We start from the raw sequence: 24989 nt of genomic DNA on the forward strand, positions 1-24989 counted from the left end.
TTTAAGTAATATCTTTCAAGTTCAAGTATAGAAATGTCAGTACCTCATACGGCCACACTCTTTAAAAACCCATACAACTTATATTATACATGTGTGATTAAATTAATATGACATATCACCATCAGTTAAATACATTATGAAAATTAGCCATAACATTTTCAATGATGTAGTAAATTATCTCTAAAGGTGTCACTCACCTTTTTGACAACCTCAGGCTTTTGTATATGGCGGGTCCGACCAGGTCTCCGTGAGCTGGACGCAGGTTGTTCCTTTAAAAAAAAAAAGAAAAGTTGTATTTTCATGACTACATTAAAGGTTTAGAATTATAAAAGACATGTATAACCCTGAATATGTTTTTAAACATTTAACCCTCGAGTTCCTTTAAAAAAAAAAAACTCAAATTTGTTCCAAATTACAGAAAATGCCACCTTCCAAACCTGCTGTAAAGTTAATATTTTTTCCCCCACTTTAAATGAGTCAATCTTTTGAAGCTACTTCAGCCTGAAACATACATATCAATTAATATTTTTGAGATTTTAACCCTTTAAAGGCCAGGTTGTTTTCACAACTCCACTGTTTTTCGATCTATGAAACAAGCAACAGAAAATATCAACTTCTCAAATGCTGCAATTGTACGTTAATTTTTTTCCATTTTAAAATACTCAATCTTTTAAAACTACTTCAGCCTGAAATAAACATACCAAATAATGTTTGGCATTTTACCCCTATAAAGGCCATTGTTTACACACAACTCCACTGTTTGACAAAAAAACCCCAATCATTTGCATAAAATACATTTCAAAGAATATGTGGTTATTATTATTATTATAAGGCCCTGAGATGGGTCAAAGATTATCTTGCCTATAATGATGATTTTCACTAGACCTGCTACTACAAGGAAAATATTTCTTTCCTACTAAATAATTACCCTGTTTTGTTCTAAGATAAACAAATAAAAGAATAGTTTGAACCAGAAAAAACATTTATTTTGCAGAGAAGAACATTGAATGAACACTGAAGTATGAACATTGAATACAAAACATGGGGCAGTTGAAGATACAGATGGCTGATAGCAGATGGTGGGTGAGTGTCGTGTGAGAGTTCAGCTCAGGTGGAGCAGAGACTTCAAATGGACAGGCAGTGGTCTTTGCATGTAAACTCCCCACATTTACAGCAGGTGCTGCCAACTCTGGTCTTTCTTTCAGTACAAAACAATGGCACCGCTTCCTGTCCTCACATTTACTCATGAGAAAAGGGCCTGTAGCAGCAACAGCACCCTGCAGTTAGCAACCATTCCTGCAGCAGCTGATGAGCAGGGTAGGCGCCCTCTCCTCTCGATGTGTGGGGGGTCACCAGCATCTCTCCCACGACAGGATAAAGGTGTTGTATAGTGAAATGTCCACCAGGTTGTGAAAAGGGCCAGTGGCTACTAATTTATTCTGCTTCTGCAGGGGTTGGTGCAGACAACCTAAAAAAAAAAACAGTCAAAACAATATAAAAAAAAAGTATCCAAGTATTCTCTCATGACACATTTAATTTATACCAAAAATGTAAATTTACAACAAAAAAAACCTACATATAATTTAGAACTTTAGAGTAACAATAAATAAATAAATGTGTAAAACTGATGCATAATGTCACCTACCTGATCATGGTTATCGAGACCTTTGCATCTGTTGTAATATTTGATGGGCTTTCTCTTCCTTTCAACGCTTCAACGTTTCTGGAGTAGCACATTCTTGGCTCCTCAGGGGATGTAAGAGACCAGTGTGTGTATCTTCATAAAAAGCATCATCCTCCTCCACTTCACACTCATCTTCAGATCAGTTGGACTACAGCTTGTCTGTTTCTACTTCTGAGGCTTCATTCATGATCATTTCCAAAGTCTCCTGTGTGGTGTAAAGTCTTTCCATCTCCAAAATGACAACTCCTACACTGCTGCTGCTCATACTTATAACCATGGCTGCAGTGCACCTGCATACTAGAACTACCTAAGCAAGACTCAAAACAAAAGTCCAACTTTGTTGTTTGAAAACTAACAATGCAACAAAATCAATGTTGCTGCCAATCATTGACCGATCTTAGGGCCCGATAATAACCAAATACTCCTTGAATTGTATTTTACGGATAGAAAAGTTGTGAAAACAAACTGGCCTTTAAAGGGTTACATTTTCAAAAATATTAATATTTGATATGTATATTTCAGGCTGAAGTAGCTTTAAAAGACTGACTCATTTAAAGTGGAAAAAAAAAATATTACTATAATGTTTCTACAGCCGTTTCTGGGAAGGTGGCGTTTTCTGCTGCTCGGTACACCTGAGGAATTTCTTGCATAGCTTAGCCATTTTAAGACAATTAAATTAATGGAGATGGAAAATTTAGCTATACTCATTCAACACAGCCAAAATGGCTTAATTAAAAACAGAAAGGCTGAAAATTGGCCTAGGAAAATCCGTGTATCATTAAATTTAATAAATTAAAAAAAAAACAGACTTGTTCAATATTCGTTTACAAATTCAAAATGAAATACAGATAACGGCTCCTTTTTCTAATTTCCGAAATTTTTTCCTAATTACTTTGCTCTATTTTAGCAATCACTGAATCCAAATAACTGAATTTAGAAACTGAACATTTAACATTTTATGGACCAAACATGAAAATAAATCACAGGTTAATGAAAATAGAAATTAGTTGCAGCCCCATTTAAACCAATGATTTAACTGCTGTATATGTAACCAGACAAAACGGCTGCTAATTCAGATAACTGGCTGTCAATGAGGCACAGCTTGAATATTGAGGTAAGGCTAATTGTGAGCTAAGTTTGAGCATATAATTCAGCAAACGGAGTCACCATTAAGATCATTTGACAAAAGTTACTCACAATTCTGGACGGGTCACCAATCTTGACCAGGTCGAACACGCCATCCTGGAGCGCCTTGCTGCATTTTTATACAGGAGCTGATGCACCACGCGGCCACCTTTTCGGCGTATGACGTCACGCCGCGGTGGTTTTCTTTTTCTTCTCTTCTTTTTTTAAAGTTCCCTCCTTTTTAAGGTTTCATTGCGGTTGGTTGGTGCATTACCGCCACAAGTTCCCTCCTACCGGAACAGTTTCAGTAGTTAAGCAGCGATACTTCTTTCACGTCTTTTTTTTCATTCCACGGCTCGTGCAGCTTCTCTTCAAAGTAACAGCACGAAACTGTTGGCTGGAGGAAGAAGAAGAAGAGGAGGAGGAGGCAATCAGCGGTCATCAGCTGATTAAAAACACCTGCGTGAAGACGAGCAGGTGTGTTGGGTCACCAATCAATCAGTCTCCTCCTTATGGAAGAGGGTCTAGCTGCAGACCACTACATGACACACCTACTCAACTCTGATTGGGTCACAGAAGAGACTGCGTCTGAAACGTGATGACGTTTACGCTAAGAAGAAGGAAAATAGAAAATCGTCAGTGACAACATTATGTCTCCATGGGCCAAGAAGGAGGACAGTTCTTTTTTCTCTTTATTCTTTTTGAAGATGATGACCAAGTCTTGTCTGGAGTGGTTGAAAGTCCACAAACAGATAAGAAGTCTTAATCATTGATTTATGTCCCTGCAGCTGTACTCTCCATCTCCCTGGACAAAGACATGTACACATGTGGAACTGAGTTTGACTCCAGGTTAACTGGATAGTTTAGGAAACTGTTAATCAAATTTTCACAACAATTTATATCCCATAATATATGTGAGTGTCATTAATGACTTCATTGTTTTGTTATATCATTTTGTCTTATCAGCAAGATAACTCAGCTTCAGAGCCACATGTCCAAGGAAGCAAGGCTCAAACTGGAAAGCCGTAGAGGGTAAGGACTTTGTCAGGCACCTGTAATCCCTGACAACCTTTTGAAAAATGTTAATTGTCAATTGTCTGCTGTGCATACAAATAAATATAATATATCATTCATTACATGGATTTGAAAGTTATACAACTTTCTGTGCAGAATCAAGGGTTTCAGGGCTTTTGTTTTACTTTCATCAAAATACCTACTGATGTCCAACTTTTACAGAGATTATCGCATCGACTTCAAAATTGGTGGAAGACTCAAAACACATGTTAGATGGTGTATGCTGAATATGATAGCACAACGTTTAACGTGTTGCCATGGCAACGATGCAAAGTTGGATTTCTGCAACAAAAAAACAAACTGTCACAACTTTGCGAATCCTGGTCCGATCTGAACCAAACTTGCTAGGACTGATGATAGTCCGGCCCAGAAGTCATCTGTATGAAAGTATTCAATTTTGAAAACAGCGCCCCCTGGTCAAGTTGCTGAAATTTTTTTAAAATGTCGACGTGGGCACACGGAGACTCGCACGCCCTGGAGCTCGAACCCGTTCAGAACCGCTTGTGGTACTAGTTTAAAATTGTATTTAGACCGTCTCATTAAAGCTGCTGCAATGTTCCTCAGTAAAGAAGTGCTTATGTTCATGTCTATGGAGACACCGGGAGTTGAAAGAGAATGGTTTCAGCTGTACGTTTTACTTAAAGAACTCTTAGTTTAAGTTGAGACATTTACAAAAAATAAATAAATAAAAAAAATAAAGGACTATGACTTGATTCATGAAACACTGACATCTCTTTATTTTGAAACATTTCTGTGCACACTTTTCAGATTCTGTTACATGTTCACATTCTTGGAATGTAACACAACAGCAAAATATAAATATAAGCCTATTTACAGCCACCTGTACTTTTAATGTTACCCATAGAAAAATCACATTTTGTTCAGTCAGGAAAAGGACTTGATGTGTAGATACTGAAGATAGGAAGATCAACTGTTAAGGAGCAAAGCAGACTTTGAACAGAAGGATCCTGAGCTGGACAATGCAATGATGGGATTGAGATACAAAAATAGACTTAACTGAGATCAAAGATAGTGGAGCGAGACTGTGTGGCAGCACCTGGGAAGATTTGTGATGTTGCTAAGTAATGCAATACTGCCTCTACATCTCGGAGGTATTTATCAAATTGAACAAAAATCAATAAGTCTGTAAAAATGGTAAAAACTGCACCACCACTTACAGATTCTAAATTAAATGAATTTGCCAGCCTTTTTCAATGATCACCAATACAAATATACAATATATAAAGGTGTACAGGCAGTTTGATCATAAATAATACTATAAATAAACAGTTTTGAAGAGCTAAATTGATAGGGGCTTTTTTCATGTTGGCATACCCAATGATCCTGAAAAGAACCCAGTAGTGTCCACAACACTGAAAACACTGGTGATGAATAACATGTAGCTGCAGCTCTGCACTGTCCAAAAAGAGTTTTGAACATTCAAGTCTGTGTTCTTAAAATGTAATAATTGACGATGCAGCACATTCTCAGTGAAAGAGAAAAAACTGAATGGAAGAGACTACATGGGAAACATGGGTTAATTTAACCTAAACTCTTCTTGCTTTGTTTGTCTGCTCTGAAACCTTCAATAAATAACAAACGAAAGGTGACATTGATCATTGTACAAAACTGTAACTTCTCCAACCCCTGCTGCTGAGCTGTGGACCTTATAAACACACAGGAGGTGAAAAACAGGCAGACTTCCAGCTGATAACACGGGACAATGTTGGTTGGACCAAACCTCGACAGGACAACATGCAATTTGTGTTCCAGTACCACGTAAGTGCTGTTTGGCCACTTCACCTTCTCTTAGCTCTGATTGATAACACATCTAGGAACACAGCCTTGGATTTTCAGACTGTAAAACAAATACTCAAGTCTTGGCATTTCTAAAAAATACTTCCCAGGAGATTATAAAAAAATGCTAGTTCAATGTTACACTACACCTGATTAAGTCTCTGGCAAATTTAATGAGTACTGGTATCCAACTGTACGGGTTTTTGATACTTTACTCTTTGAATTAACAAGAAAGCCTCAGTTTCACCCCACCTCTTACACTGTTCTGGGTTGCAGGACTAACAGCCTATTTTGAAATGATAATCCATTTTGTGTCTGTACCATCAAAAGTTTGGTACCCAACCCTACTTACAGTCTGTTTGCGTTGAGGAGTTTTTGTCTTTGGGGATATCTCAGCAAGTGACTTAATTTCAGCTATTGCCAGTGCTATACTTGTGTTTACAAAGATTGAGAAACAATAAAAACGTTGGGAAATACGAACAATTGAAAAGTTGGAAGAGAAGGGTTAGAAAAGAGGAAGTTAATGAATGATGTAGAGGCACAGTGTGAACTTTAGAAAAGAAAAAGAGCTTTAACACACAAGTCTACAAGTTATATGAGCTTCAAGTGCAGTCCAATTCAACCCTGCCTTAGTTTGTGTTGCCTTCTTGTTTTTCATTTTAGATATGATCGGCTCAACACTCCCTATCATAGTCCACACAGACAATCAAACTCATCAGAGCAGACTGCTGAGGAGGGAGGAAAAGCAACTTCTTGTGACATACAAACATACTACAGGATGGGGCTGTGGTTACTAGGCTCTGCTGGCAGATGAGAAGTCCCCTTAAAGGAGAAAATGTTTGAGAGGTCCATCGGTTCATGGCAGTTGTAGGAAGCAGCAGCGGGGTAGGCCGTTATCATTTGCCTGCAACAGCTGCTGCCATGGGAGCACGCATCGTACCACGAGCAGTCGCTGCCAGCTCCTCGATTTCTGTGTTTAATCGCATGATGACCCACTCCATGGCCTCCCGACCCTGACACAGACAAATGAGGCATTAGTGAACATTAGTGTTCACTGACAGGTTTATTGACAAGTCAAACGGTCATATTGAAGTCACCTTGCCAGCGTTAACAGAGATGGTCTTGGCCATGAGACCCTCAAGGTAGCTGCTCAGACTGACACCTTTCACACTGATCAGAGATTCATGTGTCAGCACTGTTCTGAAAAACACAAACAAAAAGGTCACAACAAACCTCCAAAAATATAAAGCATGATGTGGAATTTTATATATAAACTATTACTTTTTTGTAATCTTTCAATCAAATATGTTACACAGGAATAGAATTTAAAACTATAAAGACATTTACTTTTCCGGATCCTGTGGATGTGGCTTATAGGTCAACTTCTCGTCCACAGATATCAGGTTAGTGAATGTGATCTGGGTAGACAGAATAAAATCGCCATTGGACTTTCGATAAAATGATCCAACTGATAAACAATTATCCCTATGCGAGTGTCAAACAACAAGAAATCTTATTGAAAGTGTTTTCAATCACATCTCTTCATCAGCACTACTCACATTTGTAGATTTTAACTCAAATGTCTTCTCTTTAGGGTCCACTAATGAATGCTCCTGAACATAAATGCATGTCCTTGTTGCCCCAATGATCTGCAAATAGGACAAAATACAGTCATGACTGGTGCAAAGAGAAAGTATTCACATCATCAGTCACTATACAGCTTCCTTTAAACTCAAGTAATTTTTTTTCCCACTCTCAAACCTACAGACTTGGCCATGGCAGGTAGTCCCCACTCTGTGCTGAGCAGTCTGGTGCTGTGTAATCGTCCCTGTGTGTCCACACTTCTGTCTAGAACGTCCACACCAAACACACAGGGGTTCATGGGGTTGGGGTATTTCTGCATTGCTGCCTTTGTCACCGTCTCCCATGGGTGGCTGTCAAAAACAATACTGACATTAGAAACAACAAGGTCCTTTCCTTGAAAGGCATTTCAGGTCAAGTTTATGAGTATATTTAGCAGAGGTTCATTATTAGAAATTGGATATACTACCATGTGTTAGTATCAGTGTATACATGCTTTACAATCTTATGTTGCCATGTTTCAACAGAAAATGGACAAACCAGAAAGAGCATATATGTAACATTGTGAATCAGACTACAATGCAAACAAAGCAGAACGTTGTCCTGTCTGGTATGCCAAGTAGTAAGTAGGGATGCACCGAAATGAAAATTTGTGGCCGAAGCCGAAGCCGAATAAAATTTAAATGTGTGGCCGAATACCGAATACCAAATACCGAATATTGAATGCTGTTGTTAATTTTTTCATTATTTTTTTTATATTGCATTAATAGCCTAGAATAAATTTTTAGACATGTTATTCCAAGAAAGTAAATGTTTATTGATAATGACATTTTTAAACATTCCAGTAGGCTTTTCTTTTCAAAAAAAAGCACAAAGATTTTTCATTTATATTAGGCCTTCAAACAAAACATGTATTCCAATAAACTAAAGTGCAGTGGATAAACTCACAACAAATGAATTATTGTCTTTTTGGCAAGTCTGCTTAGCCACAGCAGGCTAATAATGTAAACAGAAGGCTCAAGTAAATCGCAATAAGTGTGTGCTTGTAACCTCATACACTTATACAGGTACACAGCATATCCCAGGCCAGAACAGATTTGTCAATAACAGTGCTTCAAAATAAAAAGGAAACTAACTATGACATCGGTCATAGAGCCCCGTTATCGGTATCGTGTAACGGGGCTCAATGTACTGCACAAGCCTCCGAAAGCCAATGTCCTCCACAACACTAAACGGTTGATCATCCAAAGCCATATACTCCATTACCTTCTTTGTGATTCCGTTTGCTTTGGCACTGTCATTCGCAAACTTTTTCGTCTTTTCAAAGACGTCTTGCACGGACGGAGTGGGCGTGCTGTGACAAGATTTCCTTTTAGCTGCTGCAGCCGTCTCTCTCTCGTACTCGGCATGCTGTTCAGGGTGTTTGGCTTTTAAATGAAAAATTAAAGCAGTAGTGCTAAAGGTCTTTGCAGAGACACCCCCTCGAGATAGTTTGGTTGAACACTCGTTGCAAACTGCAATTCTTTTCTCGCTCTCCAACACTTTAAAATATCTGCACACTGCCGACATTTTACCGAAGGCGCCGGGTCACCGCGTCACTGGTCGTTGTTTGATTGCGTCACACGCCACTATTCGGCCTTGCTTTTAACTCACTCCACCGAAGGCCGAATGTGGCTTTTTTTGCAATATTCGGCCGAATATATTCGGTTACCGAATATTCGGTGCATCCCTAGTAGTAAGTAGTATGGTGAATGCAAAAGATGGTGAAAAGTTTAACTTTTCACTAAACATAAAATACATAGAATGGTTATATTTTTTCTCCTACAAATATTCCCCCTGTAAAGTTAACTTAAACTGTGAAAACTCTCTTCACAGAGACAAACGAAGGGTACAATAAAAATCAGGTAGTCACATAGAACTACAAAACTATGAACAATATTTCAAAGTTGTTGTGTCATTACAATTAATGACACAGCACCAATAATTAATTTTGTATGATCTTCTAACATCGCTACATATACATTACAATCGTCTCAAAGTATCCAGTTCTGACATTACGTAACACACTGTACGATGTCACATACGTAATCTCTGCCATTAACACTTCTACCAATCTGAGGCAGACATGATGCTTTAATCGTTCACGTCAAACACTGTGCACTTTTTTGAGCAGCTAGCATCAGATGACCAGACGCTGGCTCAAGGCTAGCGGCTAAAGCTAACCTACCAGTTAACTGAGCTAGCTAAAGCTGTTCGGTTCACTTGTAGCGGTCAAAGAGTGACACAACGACAGCAGCTAAATAACCTCATAAGCGAATGAGACCGGGGTTTGGCAACTCAGTGTGTTAGCCAACAAACACAGACAAATTAGTTAGTTTAGTTTAGGTAACTTGTATTTTTACTAAAAGTGTTGGACTCTTTGTGTGAAGTTATGTGTAGCCGTAGCAGCTAAGGCGGCTAGCAGCTATTGCCGGGAAAGTGTGGATGGAAAGCATACAACTGGTTCTACGAGAGGGGAATCGGTTAATAAACGTTCGTATTTGTTTAAACGGTAATCGCAAACCAAAAGTACTCACTTGAAAATGTGCTCTGACGACCAGATCTTCATTTTCACAGTGTTTTCTGTCAAGGCACGGGAGCCGGTGACAGCGTGACCGATGTTACTGGGAAAGAGGGAGGGAACAAGAAAAGGCTTTAAGTAACATGCATACTGACTGACTTTTGAGAGACGTTGCAGAATAGCATGCCTTGACAAGAAAAGCCGCCTGGACATTTACGTTTTTATTTATGGTTGCAATATATTTGTTCAAGTTCACAGTTTTGGAATAAATGTATTTACAATGTCAAGCTTTGAAAAGGGCTTGATTTCGATTTTTGAGTCTGTGACAGTAAGAGAAATCAAAACAATTCAATCGGATTTTTTGTTAAAAAAAAACAAAAAACTTTTTGCTCAGGTGTGTTTATATAGTTGGTCAAAATTTCATCAGACTGCCCAGGTTGTGCCGAAAAAAGGGATATAAGACACTACATTGCACATTATTATAGCCTCTGTCTGTACGTTTTAATATAGTCATGGAAAAACACATCCCAAATGTTCTGAGGTCTATGAAATTTAGCTTCTTGTTTGCATTTAAGAATGTGAAATTTGGCGAGATGTTTTTCTGTGGTCTCCTTTACCTTGCCTGTACAGTAATTGTGTGTGTACATTTAGTACTTTTAATTAATTGAAAGTACATTTTAGTCAAGAATACATTCTGTTAGAGTGGCAAGTGGATATAGTCATGATTTGAACATCAAATAGTAAAACTTCATATCACGAGTGAAAAAAGATTTGTCTTTGAATAAACATATTTAAATATGGCAGCAAAGCATGCAGACATGGTCAAGACAACCTGCTGAAGTTCACATTGAGCATCAGAATGGGGAGAAAGGTGACTTAAGTGACTTTAGTGAACATGTCATAGTTGCTGGTTGGAGTGTTTCAGAAATTGCTAATCTGAGATTTTCCTGCCCCACCATTTCTGTGGTTTACAGAGAACAATCGAAAACAGAGAAAATGTACAATGTTCTTGTTTAAACTTCTGTCAACAAGGGGGATGTTTGGCTATGTCAGGGCCAAATCAAATAGATATTTAAGGTAATTTGTCCCATCCGTGGGTTTTTGTGCAAAGGTCAACATATATTATATACTACACAAGGGGGCGGGAAAGAGACCGTATACACTGTCAATCGTGATTCAGGACTGTTCTTATTGGTTGCGGAAAACCCCCAGAAACCTGCGTAACTGAAATGACGTCATCACGCACGCATCCGACCTGTCCTTGAAAGCATAACACAGGCAAGATGGTCGCTTACTGGAGACAGGCTGGCTTAAGGTAGTAAAACCCGATATAATATGCATTTATCGAGTCAGCTTCATGATCTGCCGACTGATTCCGTGTAGTTTACAAGGAATTGTCAACATGACTGTAAACGAAGTGTTAGTCTTTATCATAATTAAATGTTACCGGAGTTGCATTGCTATGCTAGTGGCCCGTGCTAGCTGTCCCTTTTATGCTTTTAATTTACAGCACGTGCGTCATTTATCAGCCGTTCATTTGATTATTTTCTGTCAGTGTTTAGTTGCGTTATTTGGCATGTGAGAAGCAGTGACAGTCATCATTTTCATACTGTTCCCTCTGATATTCGCTTGCCCTTTAGCATGCGGCTAACAAGTGTGTGTCTTCTCTGCAGCTACATCCGCTTCTCTTCTATCTGCGCCAGCGCGGTGCGCGCTGCGCTGAAGCCACAGCTGAGAGCCGAGGCGCAGAAGGCCGCAGAATCCAATGTCAAAGTCTTCAAACCCAAACCAGTTGCATAGCGTAAGTTCATCATATACTCAGAGCTTAGCTAGCAGCAGTTACAAGAGGCTGACCTCTGCATAGCTTTAGCTTTTCTGTCCAGTCTCGCACACACAGGTTTGCGCAGTTATTGTTCATAGGATACTGCATTGACTTCCTTAATTCAGCTCAAACAAAGCATTACCCTTAACCATAACGATTCATTATACCGCTTTATTCTCCACATGAGCGTCGCTGCAGTACTGGTGTCAATCCCAGCTGACATGGGGCTAAAGGCAGGGTATACCCTGGACAGATGGCCAGTCCATTACAGGGAGCTCATAGAGACAAACAGTCTACTAACATTCACATTTACAGTCAATTTAGAGTGTCCAATTTGCCTTATCACCCAGAACCTGGAGAAAACCCATGCACACATGGGGTGACCATGCAAACCTTAACCAGTTCATTAAAAATGAGGTTCTCCCTCAAGGGCCAGGTTTTGTGTCTCTGAGAACTACTGGTTCTGACAAGGTCAATGTTTATGCCAGATGTAACCAATACAAGTATACACTCTGGGGCTACAACCGTTAATCAAATACGAATTGGATTGTTTTAAATTATATCAATTTGAAAGCCATTTATCTTTCAGCTATACTGTAACTCAGTTCATTTTCTTTTTACTGTGATAGTAATCTTGACTAGTAGTGTGTTCCCAAACTTCAAGGTACTTTATACTTGGTGTGTTTACATAAGTTACTTTACAATGCAGTATTAAAATAATCTATTCAGCACCAAATATATTTGGAATGTCCTTAAAAATTGATGTCAAGTTATTTTTCTAATGCTCTCTTTAAACACACGGTTATTGTGCCGTCACAATTTTCTTAGATCAAAGCAAGTGGCACATTATTTCTCAAAATAGTTATATTTTTTTTTGCGTTCTTTTTTTCTTATGATTGAGTGATTTAGGTGTTACCGGTTTGCTGTTCATGTATATGAATGTGTCACCTGCAGTCACAGAAATATTTTAAGCTTTTTGCTCTTTTTTTCCCCCTGCAGGATGTGATGTAGATAATTTTCCTGCCGGTTCGAGGTCCTGTGACTCTCCTGCACACCATGGAGGAGGAAAAGGAAGATGGACAATATCCAGATGACTTGTTTGAATGCGGACCTGAATGAAATTGCTGTTTTCCCTTTTATTTGTTAATAAAGATGAATATCTGAAATGCGTTTTAGGTTTCTTGTGATATTTGGTAGTTTTCTCAGCACTGCAGATTGAGACTCTGAAAACATTATGTGTAATTACAATTTTTATTTTGATATAAATAAATCAGTGCAGTAGTGTACATGGACATGTTGGTCAGTACAGAGGTATGTGTGTGTTGATCAATAAACATATCAAGGGTTTGTTAAAAAGCAGGGATAGTGATGATTGAACTTGACAAGAATATAAACTTGAATTCAAAACCAGAAATGCATGCATTACCCTGTGGACATATGATAAGCAGGTACTTCATTTAACTGCAGTCCAAGTTAAATGGTGTCACAGTTAATTAATAATTGCCTGAATTAAGTCTGAAGTTACTCTGCTCTAAGCAGATAACACAAGTGTAAGAAAAAGAGCTAAAGTACTTCAGAAATCTTTGGAATTAAATCAGCATGTTTGCATGAATATTTAGAATAGGGAACATTTTATGAAAAACAAAGCTTTGTTACAAGTAATAGTCTGATCAGAAATTAATTCTAATGTTGCTTAGTTAAAGTAAGATTGTTTGTTTTCAGTTTATGCTCAGACCACAAATCCAATTTTGACTGTATTCACGTCTGTAACAATTCACCATAATAATTAAGGTTTATTTGCTTTAATACATCCAGACAGAGCTTGATAAATCTTAGCTGTCTTTCTTCTCTCTGGTCATCTTGATCATGGTTTCCGGTGATCGGAAGAGGAAGATAAGTTTCTCAAACAGCGTCTCCTCCAGCTCCATCTCTCCTGTCTCCCGTACAACGAAAATGTCCGTGCACAGCTTGAGGACTCGGTCCACGCACGGCAGCTCCTCAAACATGATGGACCTGGAGATCCCGTTGAAGAATTCCCTGACGAACTTCCCTATGACCAAAACCACGGACATGTACAGACCTACGATGCTGTGGTGAGGAGCAGAGAGAGTGGACAGAGTAAGTGAGGCTCAGTGTGAGAGTCGTTTCTAAAAACACACTGACGTTTTAATAAAATGAAATGATAGATACATTTTTCACTGACCTTTGCACTGTAAAATTAAAGCGGCAGTTCTCTGAATATTGTACACGAGAGCAGTGGTTCTCCAACTTTTTATACCAAATACAATTTGAGAGCTATCGAAGTATAACCATTATCACCAACGTTAAAATACAGTGGTGCAAATAGTAGATAGACCTTTCACAGAGGCAGATTTATTCCCAACGATAAGATAATTTGCTCTCTCATCATCCTCATCTTTCTCACATGTACTTCAGACACTGGTACAGCAAAATTAGATTAAGATGGAGCATTTTCTACGTACTCTGGTCAAAATTTCTCAGCTCCACTCCGGTCACATACCCTGGTATATACAATAGAACAGTATTTCTGATTTTCCTCCAAGTACCACCAGAGGAAGCTCACGTACCACTGGTGGTATACGTACAGTTTGAGAACCAGGGCATTAAGAGTGTTTTCTATCGTATCAGTTCCCTTATGTTTAAAGATACAATATAGAATAGAAAACAATACAGTACTGCTTGTGTGTTCTTTTATCAAAGGTTGCTTGTCAGTGTAGCAGCGATTGTACAAACAAAGACATTGATGAGTGGAAACTAAACTGTGCTGAAACAGAAAGAACTAAATGGAAACGTGCCTGTGATTATCTATGGATTGAACTGTGATTGTTACCTGTGCTAAGGTGAGCACAAATGTACCAAGTGACAATAAATAGGTCACCACACTAAAACCTAAATAACCTAAATACCATGTCAAACAAGGTATTGGTTTTCTTTACTTGATTATTTGTTTGTTACTCACTGTTCTTGTTTTTAAGTAGTGTATAATAAACACACAGTTTGTCAGTCAAATATGTAGGCCTTCCTCCGAACAATGTTGCAAGAATTATTGCCCATCAAGTTAAAAGCACCAGTCGTCTTCCATCATGTTGCACACGTGAGAAATTAGGTGAGGGGATGAGCATCATCAGCCATCGGTGTGTATCGACAATGATATGGTACTGCTGAGTGCTTGAAATCTAAAGTTAAAGTGCTTAGAGAATAGAGGACCACAATCCACTGGTCGAGTTTCCTCTGTGAAAGACAGCAGACTTGAAATAACAGTAACACAAGTTTTACTCTGAAGATCAAAATGTTTCCCTAAAACCTGAAATGATAGCAAGCCAAGTCCAGCCACAGTTACAAGGAAGATTCCCTGACAGTATATAATCAAAGGTGTCTTGTTACCTACCCATGTCCAGCCAAAAATCCCAGACTGGAGGGGCTGACTTTATCATTGAACACCACAATCTCTATGTTGTTACACTTGGGCTCAGTGGAGGTGACAACAGGTAAGCACTCCTCCACCACCCACCACTGGTCTGCATCTTTCTCTGACGTCCCATTGACCTGCTCAAGTTTAACTGACATGGGCCTGAAGAAAGCAAGTGTCTGGAGGTCTGGTCGGTCCGAGAGCTCTGTAGAAAGACATACTGGGGTTCAATTCAAGTCTATGAAAGCTATGATTACGATTATGATAAGTCCAGAACTCACTAATATAACTACACAGAGAATAAAGAAAATCCCCCAAAATAAAGGTAGCAAAAGAAGTTGAATAACAAAAAAAAATCAATACATGTCAGAACTACACTACATTTTCAATTTAACAAATAACATCTGTATATTGTAAAATTCAAACTAAACTGTAACTAACCTACTTTCATCCTGGTAGCCATTTTGGACTCTGGTCCTTTGGGACCCCTAAGGAACTTTGGCAGCAGAGAGTTAATGATCCTACAGAACACAAAAATCACAGTTGAACACATTCTGAGATCAAAACAGAAAATATGTAATGTACAAAAGCATCTTCTCTCATACTGAGTTTAATGTATTTGGCATACTTCCCCTGAGTACATTTAATAAACTACTACACTGTCACATGTCTGGGCTATGAAATTGTTAATAAAATAACTGAAAACATACATAATTGTAACTGCATATTTTTAAAATCAGTCAGTCAAACTTTATATACAGAAAATTTTTTATGGTTTTTATATAATTCTTTTAGGTCTCCAGATAAATTCAGTGTAGTGTACCACAAAATCATATGGACTGATACATTTACTCATGTAATGCGGTAGAAGATGGATGGATGTTAATTCATATATACTAATTCAATCTATAGGTATTTGTTTTTGTGCGTGTGTATGTTGTCTGAGACCCACACAGGTTTGCTGCTGTTGCCCTTGAGCATGTGGATGATCCCTTCCCTTAAGGTCTTGTCTTCAAACTTCACAGTGTGTTCTCCCACTGACTCTGCATGCATTGATATTGATGCATTCCTGAGGAGGGCAGGGGAGAGAGAGAGAAAGAGAGTATTAAGCAGCACATAAGCCAATGTGCAATTCAAATTCAAATCTTAGCCCTAAACGTAACCAGTTCCTCTGCCTCATTAGGACCAGCTTTTAGTCACCACCAGGGCTACTGGTCCTGACAGGGTCAGAGGCCAGAGAGGTCCTAAAAAGGTAACAAATCCAAGTTCACACACACACACACTGACTGACCGTATGAGCGTCCAGCGTAAGGTCATGTATATGTGAGAAGATTTGCTGAGCTCCTGTATCATGGCCTCTCGACTGGCTGGGCTGATGCTCCACAGCAGACTGGCATCACTCTTGATCTTAGCAACAACAATGTCCTCTGTAAAGTAATTCATAATGAACTGCATAGCAGACTGTGTGTGTGTGAGAGAGAGAGGGAGAAAGAAGGGGGAGGGGGATAACAGACATCCACAGATTAATAAATCATATTTTCTATTTTTCAGTAGTAACATATCATATCATGTTTTTTTAGCCAAACCTTGGCTAAAAAGAAGTTGTGTCCTTCACAGTGACATTACTGTCTATGTATTTCCTATTTTATTTTGGTATTCATTCTGTTTTCCCAATACAGGCCATTTACTTCCTGTTCCAGCTTTGATTTCCCATACCACTGATTACATGTTCTTCACCTTATTGTTTGCACTTGTGTCATGTTAGTACTGACAACTCACCCAGAAACGTCAGAACTAGTCATAGCTCATAACACTAGCCCCATATAAAGACAGGTGATAGCAATGACACAAGGTAAACTATAGCGCACACATCAATGCTTCCTAGTGATAAAGGACTTTTATATCCAGTCTCAGTTTGGTGTTCACAGCATACTGACATGCATCTTACTGGATGAGTAGCGTAGACTTTGGTCAGTCGGTTGAATCCTTTTTCTGTGTATGGAACCAGGTTCTGCTCCTGGGCACTCATGGTGAACAGAGGCTGTGAAAACACACACACACACACACACACGCACACAATGGACAGTTAAACATGATGTGCTGTATGTTCACTTTAGAGATGGACATGGTCTAAGGCCTGAAGTGCACAGTTAGTGAACATAAGTAAAACCATTATCAGTGAGTGTAACACCAGACTGTCAACAAACATTAGCATACAAAGACTAAAAGTTCAATCTTAACACATAGTTGAATGCACTCATATTCATGCTGACCTCGTATCCTGCGATGCTGAGCTGGATGGAGACGTCCACCGGCTGATTGGTTACTCCGGCTGCTGACTGGACCAGTGACATGAAGAGGAGGGGGAACCAGATGATGCTGATCAGAGCGAAGATTAGGAATCCTCCCATCCCGTACTTCACCACTTTCTTCTTCTTCTGTCCTGGAACGTGCGGATATTTCTGGAAGAATAAAATAAAAAAAGGAAATGACACATCAGTTGATCAGTGTGAGTTATTCAAACTACTAATTTGCTCTGACCAATTATGGATCAAAATAGATTTAATTCCCAATTTGACACAGTTATGCAATGTAACCACAATAGAAGTGCCATCATCATAATCATCAGGAAAATCATGAATCAGAGGTTTGGGAGTACATACGTTTGCGTAAGCAACAATATTATTTACATGTATGCATCAAGTTAAGAGAGTGACATTGTGTTCAATACACGTTATAATGACAACATTCTCACTTACTTTCTCAGACTCCCTCCAGCATTTGAGGATGAATATGTTAGCATAGATGTCTTCAACACAAATCCAATTGGACAGAGACAAAGTGGTGTCAGTCCAAACCCAATCCATCACTGCCCTAAGCTCCGTCAGGAAGGGAACAAAACGAAACCTGGGAGAGAAGGAGGAAGAAGAATAAGAGGAGGATAGCAAGGATGATGATGGAATTACAACAGTTTCTTTTTGGAAAATAAACACATATTTAGACTGTGGAGAGAAGGTTTATTAAACAATGTTTGCATTCCATACCCTTGAAAGAGAAAAAGGTTCAGGTAATTGAAGTTCTTGGTGAGGAAGTTGCCCAGTATGCGGTTTGGGTAACCACATTTGATCTGGTAAGCAGACAGACCGAAGTAGATGCACTTTACAAAATACCAGAGCTGAGCAACAGGATTCCTGTTGAACCGCCTGCAGACAAATAAAAGACAACAAGAATGTAAGAGTCTCCTGAATTCAACCTGTTGGTTTGTTTGTGTTTTTTTGTGACTCAGTGTCAATGTCGCCTCAAGACTGAACAGAACGAATAATTGAACATAATAAAATATTAATTCAACAGCTGAGTGAACCAAGAAAGTTAAAGGGATCTGACCTCTCAGTGACTCCAGGGAGAATGAAGAACATCCAGAAGTGTATACCAAACACAAGCACCACCTGGAAAACACACTTTCCAAGGAGGGACTTTTTCAGGTAGAGTGCACGATCCACTATCATGGTGCCAAACTGGATGAGCAGCATGGCCAGAAAAGCCTCTGGAACCTGGTCCTCGGACAGTGACTCTGTGATGTCAGCTGCTGAGGAGTACTTCTACACAGACAAAGATCAGCCTGGATGTGTCATGGTGTACATGAAATACTGTACATTTAAATAAGGTAAATGCATCTTGCAAATGTTCGAACAGTTCTAACATTGATGAAAAACACAAGATTCTGACCCCAAAAGCCGAGTATCCATATATAGTGACAATGAAGTTGACTACGTCGATGAGGAACATGAGAGCATAGACGTCACACACAGGACTGTAATCTGGGTGGATGATGTCGTAGAAAAACTGCCTTATGGGTAAGTAGATGTGAAGGGCACTGGAGAAAAAGAGAAGTACACTGTCATAATCTCACATAAATAGTAAAACTCATCTACAGGTACACATTTTAGGGACAAAAATCTAAGACTCATTCCAATTATCCATCAGAACAGAAGAGATGTAAACCCATGCACAAAGAGAAAAGGTCTTACAGGCAGCTGATACAGTAGACAGCAGTTCATTGTAGGTGTCACACCTGAACCATAACAAACAACAAGACAACATACACTTCTATGATGGCAGCTTTGGTCTGTAACATTCTCTCTCTGATCTGCTGTCTGATCATCTGCCTCCTGGTCAGAGGAGTCTTGTTTTGTTGTCGTCTCATTTTCTTGCTCTGATGCTTCTTAGGGTTTACCTCTCCAGGAAATAAAACATAAAAATATGAAATATTAGTCACACAGCAAGTATCATAAGCAAAATCAAGAACAGCTCACAACAAAAAGAATAGATGAGTGGAATTAGGATTCTCTCACAGTAGATTAACATGAACTTTAAAGTCAGAAATACAGAAAACTGAGCCTTTTCTGAATATTCACCAGAGTGAGATTCTGCAGCGTCTCCTCTTTTCCGTCTACAGAATATGGACGTGGTGGAGGCCTGGAGAGGGAGGAACTTCAGTCTGCGTGCAGTTTTCTCTTTGCTGACCATCTTATCTCCACCTGTCATCTTCTTCTTGTCCACTTTCTTCTTCATCTTCTTGAAGAAATCAGGCATCTCAACCTCCTTGTTGTCCCACAGGCCATGGCACTGTACAGTCACAGGCACATGGTGCATGAGGTATGAGGAGCTAATATTACAGTAATACTGTCTTATTTCCAAAGTGATATCCAAGTAGTAGGCTATCATTAGTGTATAAGATAGCTAGTTAAATAGTTTTATCGTCATTTCATTTAAAAATACCATTAATTTCCACTCAAATTCTCCATTGTTATAACCAAGCTTAGTGATCATAATACAAACCCCAGATTAGATGGTTTACCATCTAATCTGGGGTTACCATCTTACCTATTTCAAACTATTACCATACTATTGCCATTACCGTTACTTCACCGCTGTACTGTATTAAGTGATAATGAAAACCTTTTCATGCTTACCTTGAGGATAGAGCGGTGGAAGAACAGAGCAAGCAGCTGGATGAGGTCAAAAAGAACATAGCCATCCTTCTTCTCCACCCCGATGATGTTGGGCATGGCAAATGGCCGCTCAGCGTTGATGCCTCTGTAGGCAGACGTGGTCCAGGGGAAGAAACCAAACTGGAAAAAGTACTTCACCACAACAGTCAGCTGAGAGAAAAGGGAAAGTGACATTAGAGGCACAAAGAAGGGTAATCATACAGTATCTTTCAGCGGCAGTGTTACACTCTTTGACCTTTACAGAAATTAATAAATCAAATGCAAAATAAAGCGAACATCAATTGCAGTTAACAATAAGCACAATCACGCATAAGTTGTATAAATGTGTTAGCACTCTGTCCTAACCATAGACATAGACACAAATAAAAATATGGATGGACTCTTCCAGTTTCCTTGGTGAAGTCAACCAGGAAGTAAAAACTATACTATATTGAATAGCCATCAGGGGGTGAATCTGTCTGAATGGAGAACTATGGTAAAAATTAGTCACTTGTTACTTGATTTATAATGTCAATCAACAGGAGTTAATGATGGTCAAATTCTGAGTCATTAGTTTCAGGTGTTCTTCAATCGAACATGTGTTCACTTGTGTAAATTGTGTTCCCATTTAGAGGTTAATAGACGATTAAGTACCACAGTAAGTGGCATTAGCGGACACCAGAGTGACTGACAGCTGGTATCAGTAATGATTAAAGAATAGTTGTAGACAAAAGTTGATCCTTATTTTATTTAAATTTGTATTATTCCCCCAACAAGTAATCATTTTGATTTTAAGACTAGCAGTATCCCTGGTGTCTGTTTTCTCTAAAATGAATGATTCTTTTTAATGTTTGACTACCTCTGTGTAGATTATTGCAGTCATCCAGAAGCGTTTGGAGGGCCGAGGCACAGACAGCATGGCCCAGAGAAAAATGAGAATCGGCAGGATGAGAGTGAGGAATGAGGCAGAAACAATGTGATTAAGGATGATGACGAAATAGCACAGCATCTCTGATTTGGACACCATGGTGTTGTAAAGAGCAAACAGCAGCTTCAACGGCCTCGGCAGTGTCACGAAAAACTTATCAGAGTCTGAGATCTCATCATTTTCAAACATGCTGCAGGAAGAATGGAGGGAAACAGAGAAAAGACATAGAAAAGACAGAGAGGGAAAGTAAAAAAAGGAGATGATGATTAAAAGGTTGTCTTTCTTTAGCAAAAGATTTCTACAGTACTACATTTCTTGTGTTGAACTAACTTGTTGAGCAGCAGCTCACTGGCAGTGAGGTTTCTTGTTTCCTGACTCAGAGGCCTGGGAGATTCTATGAGGTCTAGACTTTTTTCTCCATCACTCTCCCTAAAACCTAGTGAGGCGCATTCTGGGTATTCATTGCATTCATCTTCTTCAATCTGCTGTTGTTCCAGCTCTCTATCAACCTCATGCTCCTCCCCCTGTCGTTCCTCCTCCCTTTCTTTCTCTGTCCCCTCCTGTTCTTGCTCAGGCTTTCGCTCATCATCTGTATCGTCCTCATCACGCTTGTCGTGTTCGTAGTCTTCCTTTTGAGGGAAGTCATCTTCACAGCTTTGGAGACAATGAAACAGGGATGTTTTACCAACAAGAATAAAGGACATTTGCACACGTGAAGAGGGAAAGTGTTGTGTTGTGCAAAAACACTCAAGAAAAAGACATTTTAAAAAACAAAAAACAAAAGCAGAGCTGTAGTTGTGGAGATTGGTAGACAAACCAATAACAAATCGCTTCACATGTGCATGATGGACTGGTCTACAACAAACCCAGTAAAGAAGTCACCTGAAGTAACATTTCCTGTGATAACAATAGTCTTTCAATGGTGATTATAATGCAGCAAATGATTGAAACAACAATATTAGTGTGGACAGTTAGACTCTGAAATGTATTCACTCTATATTTTTTAATGATATTAAGTATCCAACGAAGCCAATTAATATTTCATGTTTTTAGTCTATAAGTGGCATGTCATTTAAATATCTACAGCTAATTAAGTTTATGCTTATTGATTTATTACTGTATCTCCACAAACCTTTAGCAAATCTCTATGTGAACCTTAAAGAGTTCTCGCTTTCACCTTGCTGAAAGTTCATCAATGTCGATGTTGGCCGTTTTCAGGAGCCTTCTTCTGAACTTCTCAGTGGGCGGCGCCACAGCAGGAGGCTCGTCCAGCTCCTCCTGAGTTGGCTGCCGAGAACCAAGCATCGTTTCTTCTGTCATACAGCTGAAAGTGAGCAGGAGAGAGAGAGAGAGAGAGAGCAGATCACCCCATGGTGTAACAAATAGATATGGTTCAAATTTATTGTGTGTATGCTTGTATTTGTTTGATTGTTGGGCAGTTTTTCGGAAAAATTCAGAAATGCCACACTTAAAGCTCCAGTGTGGAACCTATGCTTTGCATTATTTGTCCAGACTGCTTCCAGGAATGTTGGAGCTGTGTGAAGCAGACAAAGTTGCACTTGCAGGCACATAGTCAGGCAGTTGTTGAGGAGAGCGCTGTTGGTGGAGATTTCATCATTTTCAATATCCAATGATCATGTTTGTGAGAAGCTAAAATTGTTAGTCCATATATTTCCAGGTTTGTTTTAGGCATTGCATCAGCATTGTGTGAAATCATTTGACAAAGGTTAAAATATAAGCAAACATTTGCTTATATTTTAAAGTTTACTATACTACTACTTGAATTACAGCTTTAAGCTCCACTAGCACCTTTTTTTTGTAGTGTATCTAGATAAAGACACAAAGTAAATGCAGGGAAGAGAATGACAATGTGGAAAAAGGTAATTATGTGACAAACTCAGCGTCCAATAACATACCTAGAAATGCTGCTGCCCCAGGAAGTTTTAGAGGCCTGGTTCTTCAGCATGGCATAGTCATGACAAGAGGAGGTAACAACGGGTGGTGAAGGTGAAAGGGGAGAAGGTGAAGGGTCATCTAAGAAATCCTGAGACGTCTGTGTGTTCTGGCGAGACATCCAGTTTTCATAAAACTGCCTTACACTCTCCTGGCTCACCTCTTTGCCCTGAAGAGAAAGACATAGAGATAATGCTTTTTCAACTAATGTAAAAAAAATTCGAATTCTAAAGTCTGAATCTATTTCAAAATTAACCATTTTGTGTTTTGTAATGCAAATCAATATTGCGGAAACAAACTATTTTAAATAAAATGTTTTGGGTTTTTTTCACCCCACCTTTTTTTGCTGCTGGTTGAGCAGCGCTCGCTCAAAGCACAGCACTTTGGAAATGTCCCTGTTGTCTTTACAGAAGGAGTTCAGACCCTCCGTCATATCGTCCAGTAGAGCCTGAATAAACACCCAGCTGAACTTCACGGTGTTAATGATGCGCTGTAGGATGTTTTCTGTCAAGAGAAAACAGGTATGTACATTTGGATCCAAAAGTCTGGGATTTTTTCGACATTGATAGTAGACTTCAGTGTGTGTCATGTGTGTTGTACCTTTTTCTCCCTCTCCCTCCTCATCCACCACAGTGCTTTCCTCCAGTTCATCCTCACTAGAGTCTGCTCTTTCAATGCCTGGAAAATTGATTGACTGTTACAACATGTCTACAGCTGATGTGTTCGCTCATCACAGCCACACATGTGGCTTGACCTCAGTTACTGAGGTGTTTAAAAAATTATTTTTTGACGTATTACAGGAGGTGGAGATGTTAAGAGTTTGCTCAGTGACACCTGGAACAAACTTTGGTCAGTATCTGTTTACAGCGTAACACTTCACATTTCTGAACAGTAACAACATGGTTATAGTATGGTTATATCAAAACTGTAAGAAAGAAGCTGTGGATCAAAGTAGATCATTCAAAGGCACGATAGTGACAGTGACAGATAATGATCTTACCCTGCTCTCTTTGCAACTCTCTCTTTATTTTTTTCTTCTCTTCTTTCTTCATTCTCTTCTTATCCTTATTCAGGTTCCTCAGAGCAGACTTAGAGCTGGTGACCCAGGCATCATAGGCCAGCTGGAAAAAGACAGACACAGAAAGTTGTCATCATGACTGAAGATGATACAATACAGAGAGTTGTGGTTCACTTTTCATGGAAACTTTTTCTTACCTGGAAAGCAGATTTCTTCTTCGGTGGTTCTTCCTCCTCTTTCTTCTCTGCGACTTCTTCCTCTTCGTCCTCAGTGTCACTTTCAAAGAGGTGGTAGCCACAGTTGTTTTCCACTGTGATGAACAACGCAGTCACTATGCTGTGCTCCTTTGGCATCATTGTGAGATTACGAGTGTTTTGTTGCTTGATGTTGCTGCTTACCTCCAGGCTGAGAGACCCAAGGCTTCCACCACTTTCCTGCATCTCTCTTTGCCTTCTCATCATCACCTGAAAAACACAGTTCACATAATTTGATAGCTGTGCATGCTTAGATGGGATATTAACAGTTTAAACAGAATATAGATTCACTTGTGTTACCCAGTGTCAGCTGCCCCTGATCAGCTGGAGGTCCTGGTTGGTCTGCTGAAGCAGGCCTCTGTTTAGATTTGATCTTCTCCATCCTAGAGGAAGAGAGTGTAAAGGTAAGTTGTTACTTTCTGTGTCATGTTTTCAAGAGAGACGTGTGACCCTTCAAGAAATTATATCGTTGGTCACAGTGAACCGGAGCCAACAAATCATTTTACCCTTGTTTTACTGTATGTGTCTTACTGTTTCTTCAGCGCCTCCACCGATTTCTTCTCCAACTCCAGTCTGGCAGCTACAAGCTTCTTCACCTTGGCCTCAAACAGCTCAGCGCCCCTTAAAATAAAGAGGATAGAGAGGGGAACAGTCAAATCATACAGTATGTTGAAATTGCCAGGTGAAGTCTGCAGATGTAACTTACTAATTAAAATGAAAAAATTAAATTATTACAAACTATCTAACTTTATAAAACACCAGATAATAATTA

General features: G+C 39.2%; 3 protein-coding genes across 3 annotated transcripts in view; 1 reads left to right on the forward strand and 2 right to left on the reverse strand.

The window, feature by feature from the left end:
* Positions 1-4596: 4596 nt before the first annotated feature.
* On the reverse strand, positions 4597-9958 carry LOC131469208 (PRELI domain containing protein 3B-like). The gene is made up of 6 exons (XM_058644148.1): positions 9838-9958; positions 7446-7614; positions 7240-7329; positions 7028-7098; positions 6778-6880; positions 4597-6693 (listed from the first exon to the last, which is right to left on the reverse strand). Exons 1-6 carry the CDS (start codon positions 9867-9869, stop codon positions 6577-6579), a joined length of 582 nt encoding a protein of 193 aa, XP_058500131.1. The 5' UTR covers positions 9870-9958; the 3' UTR covers positions 4597-6576.
* Positions 9959-11003: 1045 nt separating this feature from the next.
* Positions 11004-12813, forward strand: atp5f1e (ATP synthase F1 subunit epsilon). Its single transcript, XM_058644067.1, has 3 exons — positions 11004-11136; positions 11495-11622; positions 12643-12813. Exons 1-2 carry the CDS (start codon positions 11105-11107, stop codon positions 11619-11621), a joined length of 159 nt encoding a protein of 52 aa, XP_058500050.1. The 5' UTR covers positions 11004-11104; the 3' UTR covers position 11622; positions 12643-12813.
* Positions 12814-12898: 85 nt separating this feature from the next.
* si:dkey-11f4.7 (piezo-type mechanosensitive ion channel component 2) overlaps positions 12899-24989 on the reverse strand; it is a 29363-nt gene continuing 17272 nt past the window's right edge. Inside the window, exons 32-56 of the mRNA XM_058644068.1 lie at positions 24749-24838; positions 24518-24600; positions 24362-24427; positions 24161-24273; positions 23946-24066; positions 23546-23623; positions 23283-23449; positions 22909-23114; positions 22170-22316; positions 21323-21646; positions 20924-21182; positions 20047-20235; positions 19489-19699; positions 19177-19309; positions 18800-18947; positions 18458-18672; positions 18118-18276; positions 17833-17980; positions 17347-17535; positions 17022-17114; positions 16365-16534; positions 16026-16142; positions 15515-15594; positions 15053-15278; positions 12899-13731 (exon numbers count right to left, since the gene is read on the reverse strand). Of these exons, the coding sequence (XP_058500051.1) occupies positions 13476-13731; positions 15053-15278; positions 15515-15594; positions 16026-16142; positions 16365-16534; positions 17022-17114; positions 17347-17535; positions 17833-17980; positions 18118-18276; positions 18458-18672; positions 18800-18947; positions 19177-19309; positions 19489-19699; positions 20047-20235; positions 20924-21182; positions 21323-21646; positions 22170-22316; positions 22909-23114; positions 23283-23449; positions 23546-23623; positions 23946-24066; positions 24161-24273; positions 24362-24427; positions 24518-24600; positions 24749-24838 (3988 nt within the window). The 3' untranslated portion in view covers positions 12899-13475. The remainder of the gene's footprint in view (positions 13732-15052; positions 15279-15514; positions 15595-16025; positions 16143-16364; positions 16535-17021; positions 17115-17346; positions 17536-17832; positions 17981-18117; positions 18277-18457; positions 18673-18799; positions 18948-19176; positions 19310-19488; positions 19700-20046; positions 20236-20923; positions 21183-21322; positions 21647-22169; positions 22317-22908; positions 23115-23282; positions 23450-23545; positions 23624-23945; positions 24067-24160; positions 24274-24361; positions 24428-24517; positions 24601-24748; positions 24839-24989) is intronic.

Source organism: Solea solea, chromosome 11 (assembly GCF_958295425.1).
Source record: "Solea solea chromosome 11, fSolSol10.1, whole genome shotgun sequence".
In the NCBI taxonomy this organism is placed as follows: domain Eukaryota; kingdom Metazoa; phylum Chordata; class Actinopteri; order Pleuronectiformes; family Soleidae; genus Solea; species Solea solea.

Excerpts from the sequence above, each read along its gene's own strand:
- LOC131469208 (XM_058644148.1), bottom strand. The coding sequence starts at position 9,869 with ATGAAGATCTGGTCGTCAGAGCACATTTTCAA. Across the intron at positions 7,615-9,837 it reads TCGTCAGAGCACATTTTCAA|CCACCCATGGGAGACGGTGA; the intron begins GTGAGTACTTTT and ends TGTTTTTGACAG. Across the intron at positions 7,099-7,239 it reads TTGAGTTAAAATCTACAAAT|ATCACATTCACTAACCTGAT; the intron begins GTGAGTAGTGCT and ends CTGTCTACCCAG.
- atp5f1e (XM_058644067.1), top strand. The coding sequence starts at position 11,105 with ATGGTCGCTTACTGGAGACAGGCTGGCTTAAG. Across the intron at positions 11,137-11,494 it reads TGGAGACAGGCTGGCTTAAG|CTACATCCGCTTCTCTTCTA; the intron begins GTAGTAAAACCC and ends TCTTCTCTGCAG.